The sequence below is a fragment of the Carcharodon carcharias genome, chromosome 10 (assembly GCF_017639515.1).
Source record: "Carcharodon carcharias isolate sCarCar2 chromosome 10, sCarCar2.pri, whole genome shotgun sequence".
Taxonomy (NCBI): Eukaryota; Metazoa; Chordata; class Chondrichthyes; order Lamniformes; family Lamnidae; genus Carcharodon; species Carcharodon carcharias.
In genome coordinates, this window is record NC_054476.1 from 136,281,089 (window position 1) to 136,306,101 (window position 25,013).

Below are 25,013 nucleotides of genomic sequence, written 5' to 3' on the forward strand. Positions count from 1 at the left end.
AAAAACCTCACCAACTCCTGAATTCAAACTGCTTCTCATACTTGTAACCTTAAGATTCACCAACTCCAAACCAATCCTGGAATTTAAAATGTATCCCGCAAAGATACCCCAATTTTGTTATGTCACAGCGGATGGTAAGTGCTGAGCTGTTCAAACCCGAGAGGGAAATTTGAAATAATTACCTTAAGTATTTTATAATTTGTATTTATTTTGTGATGTGTGCCTTGAATTCAGTAGTTTAAAAGACCGCCAAGTCTTATAAGTTTCTTACAAAACTAACTTAAACCTTTATTAATAAAAAAATGATTTAAGCACGTACATAGGTTTGCAAATTACTACTATGATAACTCCTAGCTCCCCTAGTTAATCTAACTCCCAGTTGCGCCTCCATTAAGGCAACAGTTTAAAAAAAAACAGATTTTAGGAGACCCAGGCAAAGTAACGCCATAGCATGAACAGTCTAATTCGGTGAGTTTTCCTCACTTCAGCTCCTGTAGACCACAACTTGAGGCTGGAGACTTTTCACACTTGTTAGATCTTAGAATTCCTTCCACTTACACACAACCTCATCTCCTTTATACAGGGTTCTCCCTTTTCAATGTAAATCCCATTGTCCCAATAGGTCTTTTCAACTCTACTTTTCTAATAATAAAAATCTTTCATTGTACTACTTTTATCAGTAAGCTTTGGGAAAAATAAACACACAGTTTGGCAACTTCTGGCTAAGTATAATATTTCACCACCTCTTTTGAAATTCAAATTACTCTAGTTTATCTAAAAATGCAAATTTTCCCTTTACACCTCATTCTAAAACTTTAACCATGTTTACCTATTTAGCATTTCAAACCTAGTTTCTCTTTTGATACATCACAGCCTTCAGTCCAGCTGTCTTTAATTCAATTAAGTCCCCTACACACACTCTCACACTATTCCTACTTTACAATAAATTTGAATAATGTTATGAAACTTATATTCTCCTGATACTAGTGAAGAGCTTCGGGTACAAGTACCCGCTTTCCTTTGAAGATCACCTCTTGAAATAACTAGTTCATCTGTTAAAACCAAAAACCTGTCTGGGTGCCTGGTCCTACTTGTAACATATAAGGCCTTCTTTCTACAGTGACTCTTCACAAAGTTTTCAGTTGTGGATCTTTTTGCTGTGTCTTCCTGAATTTGGTTGCATTTGTGCTGACCAAAAATTATCAGATCGACCATTGAGTATATTTTCTACTTCACTGTCTACTCCATCTATTTGTAGGTCTAGCAAAATATCTGCAGTTTTTTTGCGTTTGGTATCCTGCTCAGTTTGTCTGAAGTGATCATTTTCTTACCTGATTTATAACAGACTTCGCAGTTGTGGCTCTGTAATTTTATTAGAAGTTGCAGCTGCCTGGGTGGTGCACATGCAGATGGTCTGTGCCAAATCCAGTCTAATGGATTATGATCAATTTCCACACTGAGCAGTTTGCCAAATAGGTAGTATGGAATCTTGTGATACCGAATACCAGAGCAAGTATCTTGTGCTCTACGTTTGAATTAATGGCTTGCGAGAGACCTTTGGAGCCAAATGCAGTCGGTTTTCCATCTTGCATAATGCATGCTCCTAACCTTTTGAGATACATCAACCTCCAAGATTTGCTTCTTTCTTAGGTTTTAGTACTGTATAACGTGTGTTTCTTCTGACAATGTCCATTTAAGTGACTCAAGCACATCTTGATGGTCCTCCTGCCATACGTATGGAACATCCTTAACAACTCTCTAACTGATGATGCTCTTTCAACGAAGTTGGGTAAAGAAATTGAATAAAAAGAAAAGTAAGCTGAATAAGGGAAGGACCTGGAGATGGGCAGCAGCACTTCAAAGAGCTATCCAATTCATGACTCCAGAGCGAACTGACCGCTTTTTGAGAAAAATCCAAGTGTGATGTCATAGGAAAGTAGTTGATTGGTGTACATTTATCTTTTGAAATTTGGGTAATTTTAGCAATTGTAGGGTTTTATTAGTAGTAAAAAGGTTTACTAATTGTAGCAAAGCTTGTTGGATAGGAAATACTCACCATGCAATTTATCTTAAAGGAATTTCAATCTGGTAAGTAAAACATTTATTGAAATGATAAAAATATTAGCACAGGCAAGACTAGAGACATTATTTAATTGCTTAAATTTTAATTAATTAAATGCTTTAAAGACGGCATGGAAGGCGATGTATGGCGGCTGCAGAATGTGGGAGCTCGTGGACACCAGTGTCATCCAAATGAACCTGCGGTAAGTGTCTGTGGCTGGAGGAACTTGGGTTCAGAATCATTGAGCTGGAGGGGGAACCGTAGACGCTGACACATCAGGGAGGGCGAATGCTGCCTGGACACTTTGTTCCAGAAGGCAGTCAAAAAGCCTTCGATAGGGTTGGCAGACTTGGTCCATTGTTAGGGACAGGTGTAATTGTGTGTGTGGCAGATATAGGGACCATGAAGGTGGAAGTGGAAGAGCCTAAGCCCTTGTAATTGTCAACAGGTTTGAGGTTCTTGTAGCCTCAACTGGACAAAAGCAGAAGCTGCAAGGAGAATGGGCGAACTGCCCACAATACTGTGGTACAGGAAGTCTTTTAAGCGGGGTGAGTTAGTGGGAATGTAGTGGTAGCAGGGGACGGTATAACCAGGGGGATAGACACAGCTACCTGCAGCCAAGAACGAGAGTCCAGTAGGCGGTGGTGTGCCCAGTGCTCGGGTTTGAGACATCCATTCCAGTCTGGAGAGGAATTTGCAGTGGAAGAAGGATGACCCAGTTATTGTGCTCCAAGTAGGTACCAATGACGCAGGTAGGACTAGGAAAGAGGTTCCATTTGGAGATTGAGCAGCCAGGAGCTAAATTAAAAAGCAGAACCTCACCTCTGGATTATTACCTGAGCCACAAGCAAATTGGAGTAGGGTAACTAAGGTTAGAGAGATGAACGCAAAGATTGATGTGGGAAAAATGCATGGAACATTGGCACCTGTACTGGGGAAAGTGGGAGCTGTACTGTTGGGATGGTCTTCACCTGAACTATACTGGGACCAATGTTTTGGTGAGTATATAACGAGGGAGGTAGAAAGAGCTTTAAACTAAATAGTGGGGCTGAGGGATCATGTGATAATTTAAAGAGACAGGACAAGGCAAGACAGGAAGGTAGCAATGAGGAACTGATAATCAGTGTAGCAGGAAGGGTCAGAGCATACAAACTTAAAAGTGCATCAGCAAATAAGGTCAGAGATTGCAAAAATAGTAAAAAGACAGAATTAAAGACGCTCTGCGAATGCTGTGTACATTCAGATAACAAGGTAGATTAATTGATGGCACAAATGGAAATAAACAGATACGATCTAGTTGCCCTTGCATGGCTGCACAATGACCAAGGCTGGGAATGGAAATTTCCAGGGTATTTAACATTTGGTAAAGATAGATAAAAAGGAAAATAAGGTGGGGTAATGCTGTTAATAAAGGATGACATCAGTACATTAGTGAGAGAGGATTTTCGATTGGAAGATCAAAGTGTATAATCAGTTTAGGTACAGCTAAGAAACAGCAATGGGCAGCAAACATTGGTGGTAGTTGTTTATAAGGCACCAAACGGTAGTGGTAATATAGGGCATAATATAAATCAAGAAATTAGAGGTGCATGTAACAAATAATGCAGTAATCATGGGGGACTTCAACCTACGTATAGACTAGGTAAACCTAATTAGCGCTAATGCGGAGGAGGACAAATTCCTGGAATGTATACGAGATGGTTTTCTCGATTAGTATGTTGAGGAACTAACTAGAGAATGGGCTATTTTAGAACCAGTATTGTGTAATGAGAAAGGGTTAATTAATAACCTTGTTGTAAAGGAGCCTTTAGGGAAGAGTAACCAAACATGATAGAATTTTACATTGAACTACATTACTTTGGAGTTTAATTGGAAATTAGGGTCTTAAATTTAAAGAAAGGAAAACTACACTGGTACGAGGGGAAAATTGGCTGTGGTAGAATTGGAAACTACATTAAAAGGGATGATGGTAGACAGGCAATGCCTAGCATTTAAAGAATTAGTACATGGTCTTAACAAAAAATTATATTCCTTTTTGAGGTACAAAAACACAGCAGGAAAGGTGATCCAACAGTGTCTAACAAGAGAAGTTAAAGATTGCCTTAGACCAAAGGAAGAGGCTTATGAAGTCGCTTAAAAATGTAGTAAGCCTGAGAATTAGGAGCATTTTAGAATTCAGCAAAGGAGGATCAAGAAACTGGTGAAGGGAAAATAGGATATGAAAGTAAACTATAGAAAACACAAAAGTGGACTGTAATGGGAAAGATTAGCGAAGACTAATGTGGGCCCACTACAGGCAGAGACAAGAGAATTTATATTGGGGAATAAGGAAATGGCAGAGAAACTAAACATAATTTGTGTCTTGTCTTCATGGAGGAAGATACAAAAAAACACCCAAGAATACAAGAGAACCAAGGGATTAGTGAGAATGAAGAACTGAAAAGAAATTAGTATTATAAAAGAAAGTGGCACTAGAGAAATTAATGCAATTGAAAGCTGATCAATCTACTGGACCTGATCTATATCCCAGAGTGTTGAAAAAGGTAGCTGTAGAGATGGTGTTGGTGGCCATTCTCCAAAACTCTAGATTCTGTAATGGTTTCTGCAGACTTCACGGAGCAAATATAACCCCACTTTCAAGAAAGGAAGGAGAGAGAAAATGGCTTATTTGCCTGACAGTAGGGAAAATGCTAGAATAAAGAACGCGATAACAGGACACTTAGAAAATAATGTTAGGAGAATCAATATGGATTTACGAAGAGGAAATTGACAAACCTGGTAGAGTTTTTTAAGGATGTAACGAGCAGAATAGACGAAGGGGAAAAAAGTGGCATATTTGGCAGTTTAGAAAGCTTTCAATAAGGTCCCACACAGGAGGTTAGTAAGCAAAATTAGAGCACATGTGATTGGAGGTAATATGCTGCCATGGGTTGAGAATTGGTTAATGGACAGAAAACAGAGTAGGCATAAACAGGTTATTCTTAGGTTGGCAGGCTGTGACTACTGGAGTACTGCAAGGATTAGTGCTTGGGCTCCAGCCATTCACAATCTTGATCAGTGATTTGGATGTGGTGAACAATTGTAATATTTGCAAGTTTGCTGATGATACAAAATGACACAAATGGGTATGTGAGCTGAGGAAGATACAAAGAGACTTTACAAAAGGGGCTTTAGACAGGCTGAGTGAGCGGGCAGCACATTGCAGATGGAATATAATGTGGAAAACTGTGTTACCCACTTTGGTAGGAAAAACAGAAATGCAGAATGTTTCTTTAAATGATGAGAGATTGGGAAGTGTTGGTGTTCAAAGGAACCTTGATGTCCTTGTTCATAAGTCGCTGAAAGTGAACGTACAGTTGCAGGAAGCAATTGGGAAGGCAGATGGTATGTTGGCCTTTATTGCAAGAGGATTTGAGCACAGGAGTAAAAATATCTTGCTGCAGTTGTATAGAGCCTGGGTGAGACTGCACCTGGAGTAATGTGTACAGTTTTGGTCTCCTTACCTAAGGAAGGATATACTTGCTGTAGAGGGAATGCCGTGAACATTTACCACACTGATCCCTGAGGTGGCAGGATTGTCATCCTACGAAGAAAGATTGGTGAGTCTGGGCCTATATTCTCTAGAGTTTAGAAGAATAAGAGGTGATCTGATTGACACATTCAAAATTCTTAAAGGGTACGATAGGGTAGATGCAGGAAGAATGTTTCCCCTGGCTGCGGGCATTGAGGGGCGGGGCAGGAATGAGGTTCTAGAACCAAGGAACACAGTCTTGGAATAAGAGGTAGGCCATTTAGGACTGAGGTGAGGAGGAATTTTGTCTGAGGCTGCTGAATCTTTGGAATTCTCTACCCCAGAGGGCTGTGTGTATTCAAGACTGCAATTGATGGCCTTCTAGATAATAAAGATATCAAGAGATATGTGGATAGTGCAGGAAAGTGGAATTGAGTTAGAAGAATGGCCATGATCCAATTGAAAAGCGGAGCAGGCTCTATTTCTTATGTTCGTATCTCTGCAAGACCCCTTGGTCTTGTGGACTTAGGCATATGTTGTATGCCTTAAATCTTACTTCTTGATCGGTTCAAAATATCCTGGAACTTGAATAAATAGTCAAAAAAAAATTAATATGACTGTCACCTCACCTGGTATTTTTTGCTGTTGGAGACGAGCCCTTCACGATGAGTTGCTGTCATTAGTGATTGTAAATTTTGATTATGCTCTTTGGTTTTGCCCAATACAGCAATATCATTAGCAATAAATACGCATCCGGGAACATTTTCTTTAATTCTGTCCATGTACTTGTGGAACAGATCCTGACTAATGGAAAAACCAAAAGGAAGAAGTATCTTCCAAATGGTGTCCCAGAAGTTCTGATTGCTTCAGATTCCTCTGCCAAATGAACCAACAAATACCTGTGTGTGCTGTGTAACTTGGAGAAAAACATTGCTCCTGTGAATTTGGGATTCAGTTCCTCTAATGTTGAAATCTTGTGTGGGCATCTCTTTTTTTAAAGTGAGATTTAGACATCTTGGGTCCAAGCATACCTGGATTTTGTCATCTTTGTTTCAGTACGCACCTGACGGAGCTGCACCAATCGGCGTACTGATGCACACACCGGATAATGCCGTTCTGCTCCATGTCATCCAACTAAATCTTAAGTTTCTGTATGTGAATGTTGCATTTTCCAGGAGGGTCAATCAGGATTCCGTCTTCTCTGTGGAGTACTACAGCATCACCTCTGAAATTTCCTTTAGCATCAGATCTGTCTGGGGTACACCTGTTATAGGTCGTGGACTGACTACGTGAGATTATTCCTGGCCTCTTCTGTGATTGGTATCTTGGTGATCTCGTTTATGCTCGCAATGTTGAGTTCCGTACACGCCAGTAACCCTGCTATAGCTGATCCACTGGTGTCCACCAGCTACAATACTTGCGTCCATGCAGACTTGCTGTAGCTGCATTTCAATGTAAATGTAAAGGTGCAATGGATGGGTGACCCATTATATGCAGTCAGTTTGTTGGTTGTTGATTACATCTAGGTCCAGATAAATGCCCTTCAGGATTCTGACTGGCAAAATGTTCGTATTTGCCCCGTGTCAACTTCTAACGGTGAGTGCATGTTTGCTGCTTTTCGTTGATCATGTGATGCTGATAGTAGCAAAGGCTCTAAATGTGTGACTTCAGCATATTGTGCAGAATATTAAGATCAGTGGATGGGCACACGCCCGACCCGGCCGAGCATAAAAAGACACGCAATGACATCGGGACAAGCGTCCTGATGTTAGCATGCCTGCTGACAATTAAAAGGCTTGTTAAGGCCATTAAAAAGGTAATTAAATTCAAATTTACACTGCCTGTCCAACCTAACAGTTGCAGGCAGGCAAAAAGGCCAAGCGGCCTTTGCACTTTTTAGGAAACATCATCCATGGGGCGGGATAAGGTTTCCTAAAGCAAATAAAAATCAAATTAAAATTTTACACTTGAATTAAAAACTGTCCCTGTTCATGTGACATCACGTGAAGGGACATGTTTTATGACATTTTTATTTAAACAGTGTTTCATCTCCCTGAGGCAGCGCTGTGTCTCTGAGCTTATGAAGCACTCACTCGCGCGCATGCGTGAAGTTCGTGCTTGGCCCACTTGCCCTCTTTCCCCCCCCCCCCCCCCCAATCTGCACAGGTGGCGTTGAGCACTGCTTCATGCATTCCATGCTGGGTGGGCTTTAATTGGCCCGTCAGCATGAAATCGCAGATGGTGCCAGTTGCAGGCAGCGGTTGGCTTCCTGACTGCCCCCACCGAGCCTGCACACCAAGCGCCCATTGTGTCACATTCACGGTGTAGGAAGCCTGTTCACTTTCTAGTTGAAGATTTCTCCACTCTGATTCCTCACCTTGGTCTGCCTTGCAACTAACCTTTTATATAAAATAAAAACGAAGTGCTGGAAAAATTCATGGCAGCATCTGTGGAGAGAGAAATGGAGTTAACCTGTTGAGTCCAATATGACTATCCTTTGGAACTGGAGAGAGGTAGTATGTGATTGGGTTTTATGCTGTTTTTTAAAAAAAAAGCGGGTGGGAGGAGCAGGTCCTCCATTTTTATTTTGTTTCCCGAGCACCCAGTGTATATTTTGTTCTCATGTTTTTGCTTTCAGACAGTGCTGACCTTTATTGTGCTATTATCACCTACTCTGACCAAGCTTTGTGTCTTTACTACTGTCATTACCATTCCCTTTGCCTGTGCTCCATGACATGTTTGTCATTTATCTCGCCCAATCTCTAACCTGTCTCTGGCCTCCTCTTTTGCTCCATCTGATCCACCCTTTTTTTTAAGCAGCATGAAACCTGTCACACTCTCCAGCTCTGAAGGAGAATCAAATTGTACTCTAAACAATAGCTCTGTTTCTCTCTCCACAGATGCTGCCTCACCTGTTCAATTTTTCCAGCATTTTTGTTTATATTTCAGATCTCCAGCACTTGCAGTATTTTGCGGTTAACCTTATGTGCCTGCATTTATATTGGTCTCTGGCGCACTCCCTATTGTTGCTGCCAGTATGTTGCATGTATTTTTTCTTTTTATGTCTTACTGTAGTCTCTAGTTCCATTTTAGGAACTGGATTTCCTGCATTGACGTGTCCAATAATCTCAACCCGCATGCCTTGTCAAGGTCTTGGAACACAGGACATCTTTGCAGTGGGTGCAGGAGACCCCACTTCCCAGATGGTTTGCATAATTTCTGTCTTGGTAGCTGCACCAATACTTGTAGCCACACCCAGTGCTTGCAGGTGTTGTTGTTCAGCTACATTGGCTTCATATTTTTTGCAATCTTTTAGAAGTGTGTCAAAACCTTGTCCTTCTTTTGCTCCAAAAGATCTTTATTGAAAGCTTCAATCGATTTTGAAGCTAGGACTAGCTCCATCGTCTGTTCAGACAGTTCAGCTTCTGAAAAATCACCTCCTTATCATGGTACCTCCTGACGAACTAATTAATTCTTGTGGTTGTTGTCTGTAAACCATCGGCTCCAATTGGTGTATTCTGAAGTTCACCTTGGCAGCTGAGCCTCTGGTATGTTCCTCAGCTTAACAGGGTTTTTCTGATTCTCCTCACAGGTTTGAAATGTTGACTCTATGGAGCCCCCTCATTTCCTATGACTATCCTTATTTTCACCGCTTGTTTATCTGGTTCTGTGATGGATAAAGCTAAAAAGCTTAATTCCACCTAAATTCGGATGGGACATCTGTGATCTTCCATTCATGATGGGAATTTGGTGGTCATTTTCCTCTTGCTGCTTGTCTCTTGTAGACACTCCTGATTTGCAGAGGATTTAGAATCTATCCGCCGAGAGTTTCAGCAATGCTGCAGCTGTTTTTTTTTCCCTCTTGCCTGTAATTCAGGCCTTCACCATACTCAGCCCAGTGGCACGGTCACTCTGTTTCACATACTTCTCATCCTTAGCCCCCTCCCCCCCAACCATGAAGCAGTTTTGTGCGGCAACTGCACCCGAGGATGCCTCAATGGCCCCACAGCTATTCCCAACTCATGACCAACTGCACAGTGTGACCCTGGGAACTGACTTGTTAGTTACACTTTTCATCTACCCTTCAAATCAGGTACTTGCTGTTCTGTCGGAGCCCTGTTTCTAGAGGGACTCCGCCTCCTGAGGTTTCACTGTACAGCCTCTGCCTTAGCTGCACGACAGTCTCTCTTGCACCAGATCTTGTCTGTGGCTTCTGCTGATGAAATTCATCTTTATCTCTGCATCGTGGTCTCAGTCTTCCAAATTTATACCACCACCACGGTGTTGCGTTACTTGCTTTCTTCACGCAAACTCATCAATTACACACAGGACTGGTAAACAATAATTAAATTCTTTAATTTGAAGACTAGCACTAATTTGAAGACCAGTACTAATATATACAAGTCACAAGAGAGCTCAGTGTGTGGATGCACACACCCAGCTAGTCATGTGTTGTTTTACGTCATTCCGTTCGGTGACACATTGTACACTATGCATTGTTATGGCCAGGGTAGGAATGAGCTGGTTCCTTTCTCTGTTCCACCCCTGGGTTGATTATAATAGAGTTTCAATTTTAAAAATGTCATGTCACATTCAATATGTACCTAATTCTTACACTGACCTATACACAGTTAAGCCAGCCAGATTCCATGAGTTAACAAGAAAGGCGTTAGTTGTATTACTAAAGTTCACTGTGGTAAGGATACAGAAATTATTAACAGCTTTAAAAATGTACAAAAATGGCCATCTTCCCACTAATGCAAAAAACACATGCACAAGTTCCCCGGCATGCACAAAAAGAAATAAAACTTCATGGAGTATCAGATGTTAAAATTTGGTGAAGTTTTTTAAAAAAAAAAGAGAAATTCAAAAAAATTAATCCCAGATTGTCCGAATGCTTGTTCAGAGCTAGAGTGTCACTTTCCATAGAGGCTGCTGGGTCTTTGGTTTCTCACTGAGACATCGCTCTGCAGTCATGACTGGTTGATTCCCTTCTCTTGAAGACAGTTGTGTTGAGTTGGAATCCTACTTTTAAGAACTCCATTTGCAGCAATGAAGCCTTCTGGTGGTTTTCAAAATTCAAACAGGGTTCAGCTTTGCCGAGAGAGAGGTTGATAAGGTTATTGCCCCTACTGTATGTGTGACAATCTCTCAGTTCAAATCCATTCCAATGTATTTTGCACCCAGGAGCTTGGTCACGTGATTTCTTGTTTCAACCTGGACCATTGTCTCTTGAGAGCTCTGTAACTTTGTCTCCATGATGTAGCTTGTGCCCTTCACAAATGCAACTTAATAGTTGCTTTAGGCCATTGCCTTTTGTTTAGCACAAAATGTTCTTTTCAAAAAGTTCAGTATATTGATCTCCAGATGGCATTATGAATTAATATTCTATATAGTACACCTTCATAACAGCCTAATCTCTTAAACTGATATTGCAACAGAAGGTAATCTAATAGATGTATTTTTAATTGAAATACACCTCAAGTTAGTAGAGGGAAATAATGTACTCACCTGAGTGAGCTTCAAGGGCTAGGTCCTCATTATTAGGCTGCATTATGCTGTTGATTGTAACAATGTGTGGGGTAACCATAAATCAAAATAACGAACCTTACCAAATGACCCCCAGATGAATAAATTACCAGCAAAATTTCACTCTTTATAACTTTTACTTTAATTTGCATTGATCATGATTTATATTAAACATGAATTAAAGCCAAATGATACTTCAAATAAAAAGATACATTTAACTTTCAACATTCAATAAAACAAAGATGCATCTTAGAACCACAAGCATCCACATCACTTCCCACAGACGTGGCACGACTTGCACTTTCACAGTTCTCTAACTCTGCCTCTGGTATATAGGATCTTTCGCTTCCTACTTAATTGATTCGGCCCTTGAGTTGCATTCACCTGGTGCCGTATTCCATTTGAGGTTCCGGAGACTATTGTTATCCAAATGACATACTCCTGCGGAACCACCTTAGCTAGGTTTAGGACAGTCCTGATGGCACAGATTCCCCAGAGATTCCTTTATCTAACCCTTTACTAAACCCCATTAAATAGTCTGACTGGGTCTGGCAAAACTGAAAATTAAAATTACCCAAAAATTGGGCAACCTAAAATTGTTCAATTTGCAATCCCTGCTCTAACCTGTCTTTGGGTTTCTATTCTATTTAACTGTATTACACACACAGCTCCTTATAAATAAATGTGCCTTTTCTGTTTTCCCCTCTGCAGCTGTTCTTTGTGTCTGGCCACAAGGCTTTTTCATGTTAACTAACTTCCTTCCTGTTAATGCTGCTTCCAGGTCAAGGGTCCCTGGGACGAGTAATCCTTATTCAAGAAAATTACAATTGATCCCAATACAATTGATGCAAACTGTTAAAACTGCTTTTCAAACATGCTTAAAACCAATTACAGATTCCACAGACATTGTAAAGAAATTACAAATTCTCCTACTGTACTGCTTTCAAGTATAATGATGTAGTGTAACCAAGACCAGCTTGATTGCAAATAAAAACAAAGTGCTGGATAAAGTCAGCAGGTCTGGCTGCATCTGTGGAGAGAGAAACAGTTGATGTTTTGAGTCCAATATGGCTCTAGCCATATTGGACTCTCTGTTGAAACTGTTTCTCTCTCAGATGTTGCCATGCTTTTATTTCAGACTTGGCATCCGCAGTATTTTGCTTTTGTTTTTAGCTTGATTGCAATATTGAAGGCCATGACAACAGGCAATCCTGCAAGGTAGCTGAAAGTTGAAATCATAGGAAACTAAATTAGTGGCTATGTACTCCACAGCCTAGATTCTCTCGATTTGTCGTTTGTAATGGAGCTCATTCAGATTGTGTCCCTTCTGTGCGCTATGGGAACTGAACAGGATAGATGACCCACTCATTTGATTCCAGCTGGCAAGAGTCCCCCAAAATTAACTAATTTTGAAAGTCCAATTTTTTCTGTATAATTATAAAATAAATGCAGCTGTCCTTTTCCTTTTTGTTGCTTAACTCTGAAGACCTGCTTGCTTTCAGTCCATTCTGTTAAGTTGCACTTTTACTACATTTGCACCAAGAGGCAGCTGCAATCTAGCACATGTACTCTTGGAAACCAAGGATCTCTCTTGGACAAATAAGAAAAAGAAAACAAAATGCTGCAAATACTCAGGTCAGACAGCAACTGTGGAGAGAGTGAGTGAGTTAACATTTTCTCCATTGACCTGAAATGTTAACTGTTTCTCTCTTCGCAGATGCTGCTGAACCTGCTGAGTGTTCCCAGTGTTTTCTGTTATAACTCCCCATTTCTAACAGCTGAAGTATTTTGCTTTTGAATTTGTGAAAAATGAATGTTCTTTTCTCTCTTATTGACTGGGAATGTGTACACATTTAAAATATATAAAATCATTTAAAAAAATCCACAGAAATTGTATTTGGCCAATTTCTCTTTTTATTGGCTTGGTTTTGTACCATCACTGTTTTGAGGTTTGCCTGTTCCTTGTTCACTTCAGGATATATTTTTGAAGAAAAAGTTTGAAGTATTTGGTTAATTGTAGTTTACTGCTTTAGAATATGAATGCCTGGTAATAGCTTCCCTGATTGACTGTGCCCAATGTGCTTGCCTTGACTACCTTGTTTGGTGGATTATTCTAGTTGCTGAGTAAAAATGTAAGTTATGAATGAATTTTTCACTCAAATCAATACTTTGCCATTAATTCAGTGTTCATTTTAAAAATAAGAACGGCTATAATTCCCATGGGAGTGAAAGTTATCATTGTCTCAAGAAATTTTTCATTTTGGTTATAAGATCATGCTTCATATTGTCTACATAGTGTGCTGTTGGCAGCAAGTGTGTGCAAGGAGTTCCAAGTGTTTTCTTTTACAAGTAAAAAATGTGTGCTTCTATCCTGCTGGCCCTCCCATAGATCCAACAGGGACTGGCAGCATACTGGAGTGACAGGGATGGAGTATGTGTAAATCTTGGATTTCCATTTCTTACAGCTTTCCCATGTGAACAAGGACGATATAAAAATATCAGTTCCCTTTTTGAGGTGTTTCCTGATTGGTATTGATCTTCTCTGGTATTTACATACACTTAGAAATCTGTGTTTATTACATAGTTAGCTTTTCCTTAAAATGTTGCAATTTTGTAATTGTTATGACGTGGCAGATGATGTGTGCTAGGCAGACAAAATCCACAAGGGAAACTTGGTCGCTCTAATCACAATGGTTTTGCAATTTGTACGAGAAGATGTGTGCACTGAATTCAGAAGTAATAAGTCCACCAATTAGAGATTTTAAGAATTAAATTAAAATATTTTTAACAAAATAAAAGATTTCAAGCACACACATAAGACTACAATTACTACTGTAATAGCTCCTAAAATTCCTAATTAACCTGACCCCTAGTTACACTCCATTTAAGACAACAGTCCAAAATAGATTTTAGATTTAAAACAGAACCAACAAGTTAACACAATACCCACTTGACAGTGGAATTCCAAATGGCCTTTCCCTAACTTTAGTTTCGTTATATAGCAGACATATGCACAAATGACTGGTGGCTTCATTAAGGCTATTTCATATACTCCTGTTAGATCTTACATGGCCTTCTTCCACATAGCCTTTCATTTTCCTTTATTTATATATATATATATATATATATATATATATATGTGTGCTTTCTTTTTAATATGTAAATTCTGTTGTTCCATATATCTATGAACCTGTATCTTCCTCATAAATATAAAAACTTTAATGTTGCCAATTTTGCCAGTAACCTTGGGGAAAAATAAACACACTCCTTAGCCTTGCTTATCTGGCTAGTTGTAAACAAACCAGGAACCCTTTGAAATCCAACAATCCCTTCATTTATCTAAAAATGCAAATTCCCATCACACGTTACATGCTAAGCTAGCATCCATGTTTATTCAACATGTCAAGCACATAGCTTCTTTTGTTGATTTTAAGCTTGTAGTCTACTTGACTCTAAATGTAATTAAATCACATAGACAGAATCAACTATACTTTCCCCACAAACCTCCTTCACAGTAAACCAGAAAAATATTATGAAAGCTATTATACTTTCATTACAGTAATTTAGTGTTTTATCTTTGGAAGCTTTTCAATCAGAAAATCTTTAGTGGAACTTCTTTTTACTTTAACACTATTTCCAGACAATACTTGAGTGTCACTCTACCTTGGTTGGTTCGATTTTGGTTGTATTAAATTACAAACTACAAAATTGCAGAAATTTATAGTGAATAATGAGTGGTATTGATCAGACACTGTGGATGAGTTAACAAAAATCAAACCAACCAAGGTAAAATCATACACGGTAATCAGCATAATTCATTACTGTATTTACTTTGTGGGCCCCATTTCCAGGCATGGATTTGTTTCCTCAAGATACTGTTAAGATTTACAGATAATGAATCTGCTCATGGCAAGGTTCTTGCTAGTGCTAGAACTAGTTGTATAAAACCAAGAGAATTTAATTTCATTCTATTACTGTACTTTATTGTATCCAAGAGTATATATGTGGACTCTTCAATCCAGGATTTTGGTGTCTAAAGTATCAGACCTTTCAGCATTCAGCCAATCTTGTTACTACAAATCTCAAAAGATATCTTTGTGCTTTTGTTTTTCTACCTTGTTTGTTACATTGTCTCTGTTCTATCTAATTTCAGGTAAAGCTCTTGGGAAACCTACTCCAAACCCTGTGCCATATGACAAAATCTTGAAGGACCCAGCTGCTGTGGCAATACAAGGACTTCCTGATGGCGTGTGTTTTAAGCACCCTTCAGATTATGACAATGCAACGTTAAAAAAGATTTTGGAGCAAAAGGCAAAGATTATATTTGTAATAAAGAGGTAAACTTTCCCCTGAAGCCTAATTTTAAGTGTACGTTTCAGTTCCTATGATGAATCAAGTGCAGATGATGAGCTGCACAGTTTAATGACATAAGTCTCATCATGAGTGTTGCTGCAAAACAGTACTTGCCAGACCATCAAACTAAAAAAACTAATTTTCCATATGAAGCTGGTATAACGTGAAAAATATGATGTACAGGAGGTCATCTTTTGGCTCTAAGACTTTGTTTAGCCACTGGGTTTTGGAGAAAAGTGGGTGGCTCACTGATGCATATAAATCTCTTGTTATCCCATGACTCCTAATTTATTTATTACCCTGGCTCCTGACAGGCACTAGTTGAGTTTTGAGGCTATTTAATTCTTTGCATTGATGTCAGTTCTTATTAGTTAACTGCAGAAGTCATTGTTGACACTATAGTTTATAACTTCTATGCTTCTTGTTGAGCTGCTTCACAACCATTTTATAAGAGACCACTTATCTTGCAATCGTTGATACATTTGATGCAATAGAATGAGATTCTTTGTTTACTTGGATCACCTTCTGGCTAGTGCTTAGTGGTGAAATGGAAGAATTCAAGAAATCCCTTTTGCAGAATTACTTCCTGAACTGCTTTGTAAGTAACTACTTCTGAGCCCTCGAATCACAAACCATAGTGGATATTCAAGGTATCCAGTCAGGATTACTTTAATACAGTAGAGGGAACATTTGTGAGTAAACGTTTGAATAAGTTTGTGCAGGGCAACTTCACTAGAGGATGTTAATTCCTTTTAACTCTAGAAATTGCTGGCATTGTAGACTGTACATAGTTGTAAGAAAGGACTAATATGAATATTTATGGGCGAGATTTAACTTGCTCAATAAGAATTGCTTAATACTACCCTTGCTAGTAATCTCAGAATTATCCATCTTTACTAAAATTGCTAAAAATTGAGAGTGCTTCAAAAGCCAGTGGTTGTAACAGATTTATAAATCTCAGTGAAGACTTTAAAGCATTTTAACCATTAATGGGTAAACTCCTAGTCCATTTCAATTTTGAAGAAAACTTCATTGTTCCCAATATGCAAGACTAGAATCTGCACAATTTGTTCTCGTGTTTTCAGACTACTCTGTTGCCTGCCAATAGGAAGCTGATATATATAATTAGCAAGCTTCACAAAACACTGTCTACACATGCGTTTTTAAAGTACTGACATTAAACATGTTTGAACTGTTGAGAGTTTGTACGTGGTTATCAATACTATGCAATCACTTTTTCTTTTAATCCAGGCCATTTCTGGATGCCTCCATTCAGCAAGGTAAGTTGCTTCTGATGCATAATTTAGCATTTTTATGTGTGCAACGTATTTTACACTACCATGGTATAACCCTGATGAATATCGAATTAGATTCAGTTTATAAAATTATGACCCAAGTGCATGATTATGAAGAAATCTTTCCAAGGGATGTATCAGTGATCCACTTAGCAACTCAGTCTGCTCACAAACACTTGCGAATTTTGCAGAAAATGATTGACTTCTAAAATTTCTTTTCATGAATTTTCGTAGTATTTTGATAAGGTTTCTGAGGAACATGGAAAATAGTGATTCCTAGGCATTAATGTGAGGGATTAAGAAACCTAAGTGTTAATTGTATCAATTGAAGTTAAGTACATACAGGTGCTGGGCATTGATTACAAAGTTACTTGAACACATATGAAGACACACTCACTGCCTGACACAAAAGGGAAGAGGAGTCAGGAGATAAGCACTGAATGTTTCACTCTGTGAATAAATACTCCATTTAAAGACTGGCTTTGGATTCTTCCTTCAACTGATGAATAGGAATATAACATGGTAGCAGAGAATGGTTGCCTAAAGGTGAAGGTTGGAAACTTAAAGGGAAAATAATTTTCAAACAGGCGATTACAATCCTAATGGCTATTGTGGAAAAATCGCGAAAGCAAGTGTTAAATTGTCAGGACATGATTACCTTCTGATGTTTTCAGTGTCTAAACCACATGACCAGTAGAAGAATGAAGTGGATATGTGGACACGTGTTCCTTGTTTTTCTCCTTGATAGGGATGTATGCCTTTGGCATTATCACTTCCTAACAAAAGTAAAATGAGAAGCAAGGTACTTTGAGCTGGATGCCTGCCGGTTGGATACTAATTAAGGTTTGGACCTTCTATTGGGGGTCATGAATGAAATTTGCAAAGATTATTTATTGGGTACCTAATGGCATGGACAGACTTTGACAGACAGTCATTCTATGGAGGAATATATCATGGACTTTAACAGACTGTCTAAAAGACTGAAGAAATTCAATTTGGAGATGCATGGTTTATTATTAGTATTTAAATTGCTGGAATGTGCAAGGGTGCCTTATATGGATGTATTCCTGGTTCTAACTGATGTTATGGACAGGAGGGGTTTAATTTAAACAGCCCTGATTTCTCCTCCCTCCACCTGTCTGTAAACAGGTGTTTTTAATTTGCTTCCCCTTTAAAAGTGGACGGCATTTTTCCCAACTCCTTGGTTTCAATTAATAACCCCACAGCAAACTTGTGATAGGATGAACGCTGAGGGTTAGTTTATTAGCACGCAAACAATGGGGGGAGGGTAGTAACATGGCCTCCTTTTCACTCATAGAATATAAGAGGGGGAGAGAGAGATTTAGAGGGCAAAAACCATAGAAAAGAATTATTGTTTCATGTGTGTCCAGAATCAAAGTCCAATGGTCTATTCCTTCACAGAGGTCAGCAGGCAGAGCTGATGCTGGATAATTCACTCTTCCAGTAGAGTCGACTTCCATGAAGGGATAGTGGAAATGAACTAGTCTTCTAGGCGATGGTACACAAGTTGCAGTAGAAACAGTACAGATGGGGCCAGGCATTCAAACCTGGACAAGTGCCCCTTTTCTGTGCTGTTTTTAGGCAGATGGAAACATGGCAGACTGAGCTTTGCAGTACAGTAAGACTCTACCCTATCCTACCCTATCTTATCCAGCCATCCCTATCCTATCCTATCCTATCCTATCCTATCCTATCCTATCCTATCCTATCCTACCATCCCTCCTACCATCCCTATCCTATCCTACCCACTGTATAACTGATTCTCCCAGCTAGAGGTTCATTTCAGATGACTCCCATCTCTGTACACCACCATTGACAAAGAATGTTTATAACTCATCTGGCTCCCCAAGGCTGTTAAATGTCCCAGCCGTTAAGAATTGGAGGGAAGGTTGCAAGGCTCTTTGTCCTAGCATACTAGTAAACTCAGGTTGGCCAGCCTGGGTTCTGAAATGCAAATGGCCTTTGTATAGTTCCCCTTTAATTTGGTCTCTGCAGCCCACAGTGGGGTTGTTTGGGTCTCCAGAGATAACGAGATGCAAATTTCTTTGATACTGCCAAATAGCTCTTATTGTTCGCGGGTCGAGACATGGCTTCTGCCATTTTAAAAGGTCATTGCCCAGTTTTAAAATTTTAAGAGTGTGAGTGTTAGGCCTGTTATACTTGGGGGTTTGGTTCTCAAAAGGTTCCCTGTTGGAACTGATAGCTGCTTCCTTCAAGAAAAGTCCTGTAGGTGTTATGGTACAGCGGATGGTAAATGCCAAGCTACTCAAATCTGAGGGGGAAACTTGAAACGGCTGCCACAACTGTTTTCCAATTTGTACTTTATTTCAAGATGTGTGCCTTGAATTCAGCAGTGATGAGCCCACCAAGACTTAAAGGTTCTCTACAAAACTAAATTAAACATTTATTAATAGAAGAAAAGATTTTAAGCACATATATAGGTCCACAAATTACTGCTATAATAACTCTTAAATCCCCTAATTAATCTGACTCCTAGTTACACCTCCATTAAGGCAACAATAAAACAAAATAGATTTCGACAGACCCAGGCAAAGCACACAATACCCTGGGCAGTGATATTCACAGTGACTTTTCTTAGCTTCAGTTCCTATAGACAGCAACTTAATTCATAGAGGCTGGAGCTTTTCACACTTGTTAGATCTTAGAATTCATTTTTCCTTACACATAACCTCATCTCCTTTATGCATGTTTCTTCCTTTTTAACGTAAATTCCATTGTTCCAATATATCGTTGCAACTTTTTCCATAATATAAATCTTCCTTCATACTTATATAATTAGTAACTTTTGGGATAAATAAACACACTGTTTGACCTAGCTTCATATGGCTAGGTGTAACATCTCATCATCTCCTTGAATTTCAACTACTCTAGTTTATCCAAAAATGTAAATGTTACTTCACAACTTGCATTCTAAAATTTCAGGCATGTTTATGTATTTAGCATTTCGAACCTAACTTCCCTTTGATCACTCAAAAATCACAGACTAGCTGCGTGCAATTCAATTAAATCCACCCCCACCCCTCACTTGCAAACATCCACACAAACTAATCCAAACCCCACTACTAACCTACATTTACAATAAATCATAGTATTATGAAAATTGTCACATTTTCATGACAATAGGAGCAATCATTTTGGCAGCCTTGGGAAAAAATGGCATATTCTGCGATGTCACAAAGAATAGAGGACTCTGCTGCATTTCGAGATCACCCAGATACTGGATATAGGTGTCAGTATGACAAAACAGTTATAGATAGGAAGAATTGGGGTGAAAGCACCTTTAGTAGGTATGGATATCACAGCAGAATATAGGATTGGACCAGCAATAATAGGTTAATAAACTCTAGAAATGCCTGGGGAATAGGTAACAGGTGTTTCAGTTGTGACTCAAAATATCATTATGCGATGAACCGCCCAAGGCAAAAAAATCAGGGTCTTTGAAGTGACATATGATGCAGAGAATTCTGAGGCTGAAGATGGTGATGATGATTAATCAGAATGAATTTTACTAGTCACAAGGAGCTTTAATCTGGTGATGTGTGATAGTAGTGGATTCATTCAACTGTGCTGTGTTAGCAGTTGTATCTCGACAGTATGTGGAACAGATTTGTTAAAATGTTGCTTAGATTCGCTTAGCAGTGAGGATCATTGTAGATTAAGGAGTATGCAAATTCTACTTAGGTTTGATGACAACACATTGAGGCCACTAAGAGAGTGGTGATTCCATGCAAAATAGCTGGGGTAAGCCACTTTATCAGTACCGATGTAGTCTCTGGTAAGATATCCTTGCTGTTGAGTAAGCCTTCTGTGAAAAAGGCACAAATGAAACTGGACATGGAGCATGATAAAGCCATTGTTTTTTGGAAAGTCAGTGGATCTGCAGCAGTTCAAGTAGACATCTCACCACCACCACCTCAAGGGCAGTTATGGGTGGGCAATAAATGTAGGCCTAGCCAGCAATACCCACATCCCATGAATGAATTAAAAATAAAATCTGCAGTTTACTCGGCATTATTGCATTCCCCTACCAGTACCTGATGAAGTATTACTGGCATCAGATGGTAAGAATCAGAGGGGAAAAAAGGCAAATTTTCTAAAGTTTCCCAGACAATTTGCTCATCTTCAGAATTTTTAATCTTTGTGACAATAGATGCATGTGTAATTGATGAAGCGTATATAAGCCTCTTTGAGGTTATTGCAAAGTGTGATATTTGTTTTCTAAAAAAAATTTGGAGGGCACCACATCCCACTAAACCTTCCATTTGCATTTGACTTTCATGAGTTTCCATGGATCTAAAGGTATGAAAAAGGACATTTTTATTCTACATTTCATTGACATGTCAACCCCCGGTTTTAGTCTTTCCACAATTATACACGGCAGGGACAAAAGCCTTAAAATAGATAAAAGTCACACAGAAATGGATAGGATCTGGACATGGGGCACCAGCTAAGTTCTTGACTGCTAATGGAGGGGAATTTGCTAACAATGAGTTAGAGGTGTGGGAAAACATGAACATTATGGTCATGAATATGACAGCTGAAAGTGCTACATAAAATCCTAGATCAACCAAACTGCAAGTTGACAACTCCACTGGCATGGGTGTTTCATACAAAGAATTTGCTTCAGCTGGTTGAAAGGTTTAGTCCCCCTCAATTGGTCTATAGGAGAAATTGCAAATTGTCTTCTGTGCTGGACGATTGCTCTGGAAGGTACTCCACTTAGTTCCACTTTTTCTGCGCATTTGAATGCTTTGCTTACAGGGAGAAGGGCTTTCGTAAAGGCTGGGGTTGCTGAAAAATTTGGAGTTTTAAGGCACTGTATAAGACCATCTGAGGTAGACATCAAGGTCAGAGTTGGAGACTTAGGCCAGATACTTGGGACTTAACTGGATACTGGAAATGTTACACAATTTAATTTCCGGTATAATTCGGAGCTTAACCAGCATAACTGAACTGAGCACCACTACCAAAGTTTTTCTCCACCCCCTCTCCCCCAACCCGATCCGACTGCCTGACTCGACTACCCATCCAACCAACTGTTTCTGCTGCAGCCAGGATTGGCTGAAACTGTGCAATAATTGGAATGCAGAAAACTTCGCCGACAGTAGCAATGTGCCCAGCATTGCTGCTGTCTGGAAGATCTGAGCCATTAGTGAGAGCCGAACAAACTGAATTAGTTAGTTAGAAGCAATTTGGAGTTTATTCTGAAGTACCTGATGGGGCCAGCCAGCCTTGTCATAGAGAAGGATTTGTACTGAAAAAGTCCGTGCAGATTGAGACTTGTAAGGCTAAAGTGAGAGTAGTTCCTCAGAGATTCGAAGAGAGATCGGGCAATACAGATGTTAGAGTGGGAAAAGTAATCCTGACCTTTTAGCTCTTTTGGCCACATATTCATGGGAGTGTAATCAACTGACATAAAAGCTGCAATTCTACATGTTGATACATTTCAGAGAAGGGTGTTTCTGAAACTGCCCAAAGAGACAAGTGATGCAGAACGGAAACTATGGAAACTAATCAAATGCATTTATGGCCTGAATGATGCCTTGAAGGTGTTTTTTTTTCAGTGGGCTCTGTTTTGCTGATAGTAGGCCTTATTTAACCAAAAGAAAATCCCTTAATCTTTTATTGCTATCAAAAGGGAAAACTTTCAGGCATCTCCATGGCGCATGTTGGTGATTTCTTATGGGGTGGTACTGGAATTTGAGAAATGAGCTATAAATAAGATTAAAGTGGAACTTAAGATTGGAAATCAGGTTTCAGGGGCTTTTAAATATATTGGTTTAGATATTAAGCAAATAAGTCTGGAGTAACTTGAATCAACAATCCTATTTAGAGAACATTACTTCTATCCTGGTTAATCATGCTAGGTCATCACAGAAAGATGATATCACAACTAAAAGAGAGCAGTTGCTAAGCTTAATTGGTCAGTTGAATTGGTTATGTACTCAGACAAGACAGGATGCTAGTTTTCATGTATTGGAACAAAGTACTGCGATGAAGCACCCTAAAGTCAAGGGTGTTTTAAGGGATAATAAAACATTAAAAAGATGAATATGGAGAAATGTGTACTTATGTTTCCATCCTTCGGTGACCCAAAGAACATGAAAGTAGTTATTCATAGTAATGCCTCTCATACTAACCTTAGGGATGGGTATTCGAATGCAATGGGTTTCACAATATTTTTGGTGGTGAAATGGAAAATGTTGTCCTTTAGCCCAGGTGGCTAAGGAAATAATTAGGTTGTTAAATGTATTTTAGCTGCAGAAATAAAGCAGTGAATATGGGAATTCTATTTGTCAAATATTTCAGGGGAAATTCTTTACAAAGGATGATAGTTTGCCCATTGAATGTTATATAGATAATCATTCTTTGTGGAATAACGTACATGCTACAAAAAGTATGAGCGAAAAATGATTATGACATGATCATGCTGGATTGTAACAAATGTTGGAGAGAAGAAAGGAAATCTCCAAGATAGTTGATGATTTGCATCAACCCATTTTATTTGATTGCTTCACATAAATAAGTGCTTTTACAAAGAGATTGTTGGGGGTACTGGAAGAGGGGCGTCTCATAATGTCATGCTTTGTACAGAATATGTAAAAAAAAAATATTTTTTCTGATTTGTTTTGAAATACTGATTTTGCATATTTACTGTTAAAGTTTTAGTTAGAGGAAGAAAGGAATATGTTAATTGTATCAATTAAAAGTGCATATAGGTGGAAGGCATTGATTAGATGGCTACTTGAGCATCTATAAAGAGACACATGGTGACACAGGCGCGAGTGGAGTCAGGAGATATATACCTGTAATGTTTCGCTATGTGAATAAATCTATTCTAAGTAAAGACTGGCTTTGGATTCTTCCTTCACCAACTGGCTATCAAGAATATAACACTAAACACTGATGGATTGCAACTGGCACGTGAACAAATTGGAGTCCATGTCTGGCATTTTTTTACACATTGCTTTCATAGTGTTGGAGATTGAAGAACAAGTGTTGTACAAGAAATGAAATACTAAAGAGCCTTTAGTATGTAGGAAACCTGTAGTTACAATCCCACATATTATCTGTAAGGTTTCATGTGCACTCTATCCACTATTTGCTTAGCTAATGCTCAATATGGAAGATGAGTGCACAAAATCACTAGAGTTCACCAACAGCGTAATATTTGAAAAGAAAAGGTGTGACATTTCCAGAAATAACTGGAGCAATCATTTGTATTCCAACCCTTCCATTGCCATCCAACCTATTAAAGATAGTAAATGACACTGGGTGACAGTGGACAACCATGCCCTATTTTTCATGAGTGAGAGGGAGATTTCTGTAGTCTTTCATTTGCATGGATCTTGGAGCTGGAGTGCACTTTCAATTAAAATCCCAGATTTGGTGAAATCATCCAATTGAACTGACAACGTTAAAGTTTCAAAAATCACAAACAATATTTCAGACCATTGTGCACTAACTGGCTACTGGACTATCAGTGACTCCTGTCAGTTAATGTTCACTGTGAGCCAAGCACTATTTCCAAGGCTGCTAGGAGTTGCCCTACTGAGGACGGCAATGAGCCAGGGAGTTAGAATTCAAAATTCATGAGAAAGTTTGTGGAAAGTAAAGGATACGCCAAACTGCTCAGAACTACATGAAGTCCATGTTGATGGCATGTAATTACGAGACTTCAGCAAGGAAGTAGAGGGCACCAATGGTATTTGTACCGTCTATTTTTTAACAAAGTAGTGGATGGCCAATTTGTTATTAATGCACCCATTTCCCAGATATGGGTGTATTCACTTCACTGGACACACTCTCAATGATAGCAACTACTTCAAATGTTCCAAGTTACAAATTTGTATATCTATAAAGAAAATACAGGAATTCCTTTATCCTGAAAGTAGATTGATTTGCTGGCTAAATATATTTGGGCAAAATGATTTCCTTCAAATACTTTTTTTCAGGTCCAGGCTATTAACTGACAGCTTGACTGATCCTTCTGCAGTTTTAGGGCTTTAAATTGTCAAAAATATGATTAGGTTCCCTGATTGCTATATTTGAAGAAAGTCACTGTAAATCTGACATGTTCCTGAGTACTAGTAAAATACTTAAAGCTCCACATTTGTTAGGTGTAATATTTTTATAGTCAATTAAACATTGCCAAGACATGTAGTGTTGATGGAATCATTTATGTTCCAATATTGGGCCATAATTTGCTGTGAATATAATG

The 25,013-nt window shown here is 39.0% G+C and overlaps 1 protein-coding gene across 9 annotated transcripts in view; it reads left to right on the plus strand.

Moving 5' to 3' along the window:
- The window catches only part of LOC121283176 (general transcription factor II-I-like), a 194,479-nt gene that overhangs the window by 57,219 nt on the left and 112,247 nt on the right, over positions 1-25,013 (plus strand). For all 9 annotated transcript variants that reach the window (XM_041197396.1, XM_041197395.1, XM_041197397.1 and 6 more), the window contains 2 exons: positions 15,256-15,439; positions 16,707-16,735. In XM_041197396.1, coding sequence (XP_041053330.1) covers positions 15,256-15,439; positions 16,707-16,735 — 213 coding nt within the window. The remainder of the gene's footprint in view (positions 1-15,255; positions 15,440-16,706; positions 16,736-25,013) is intronic.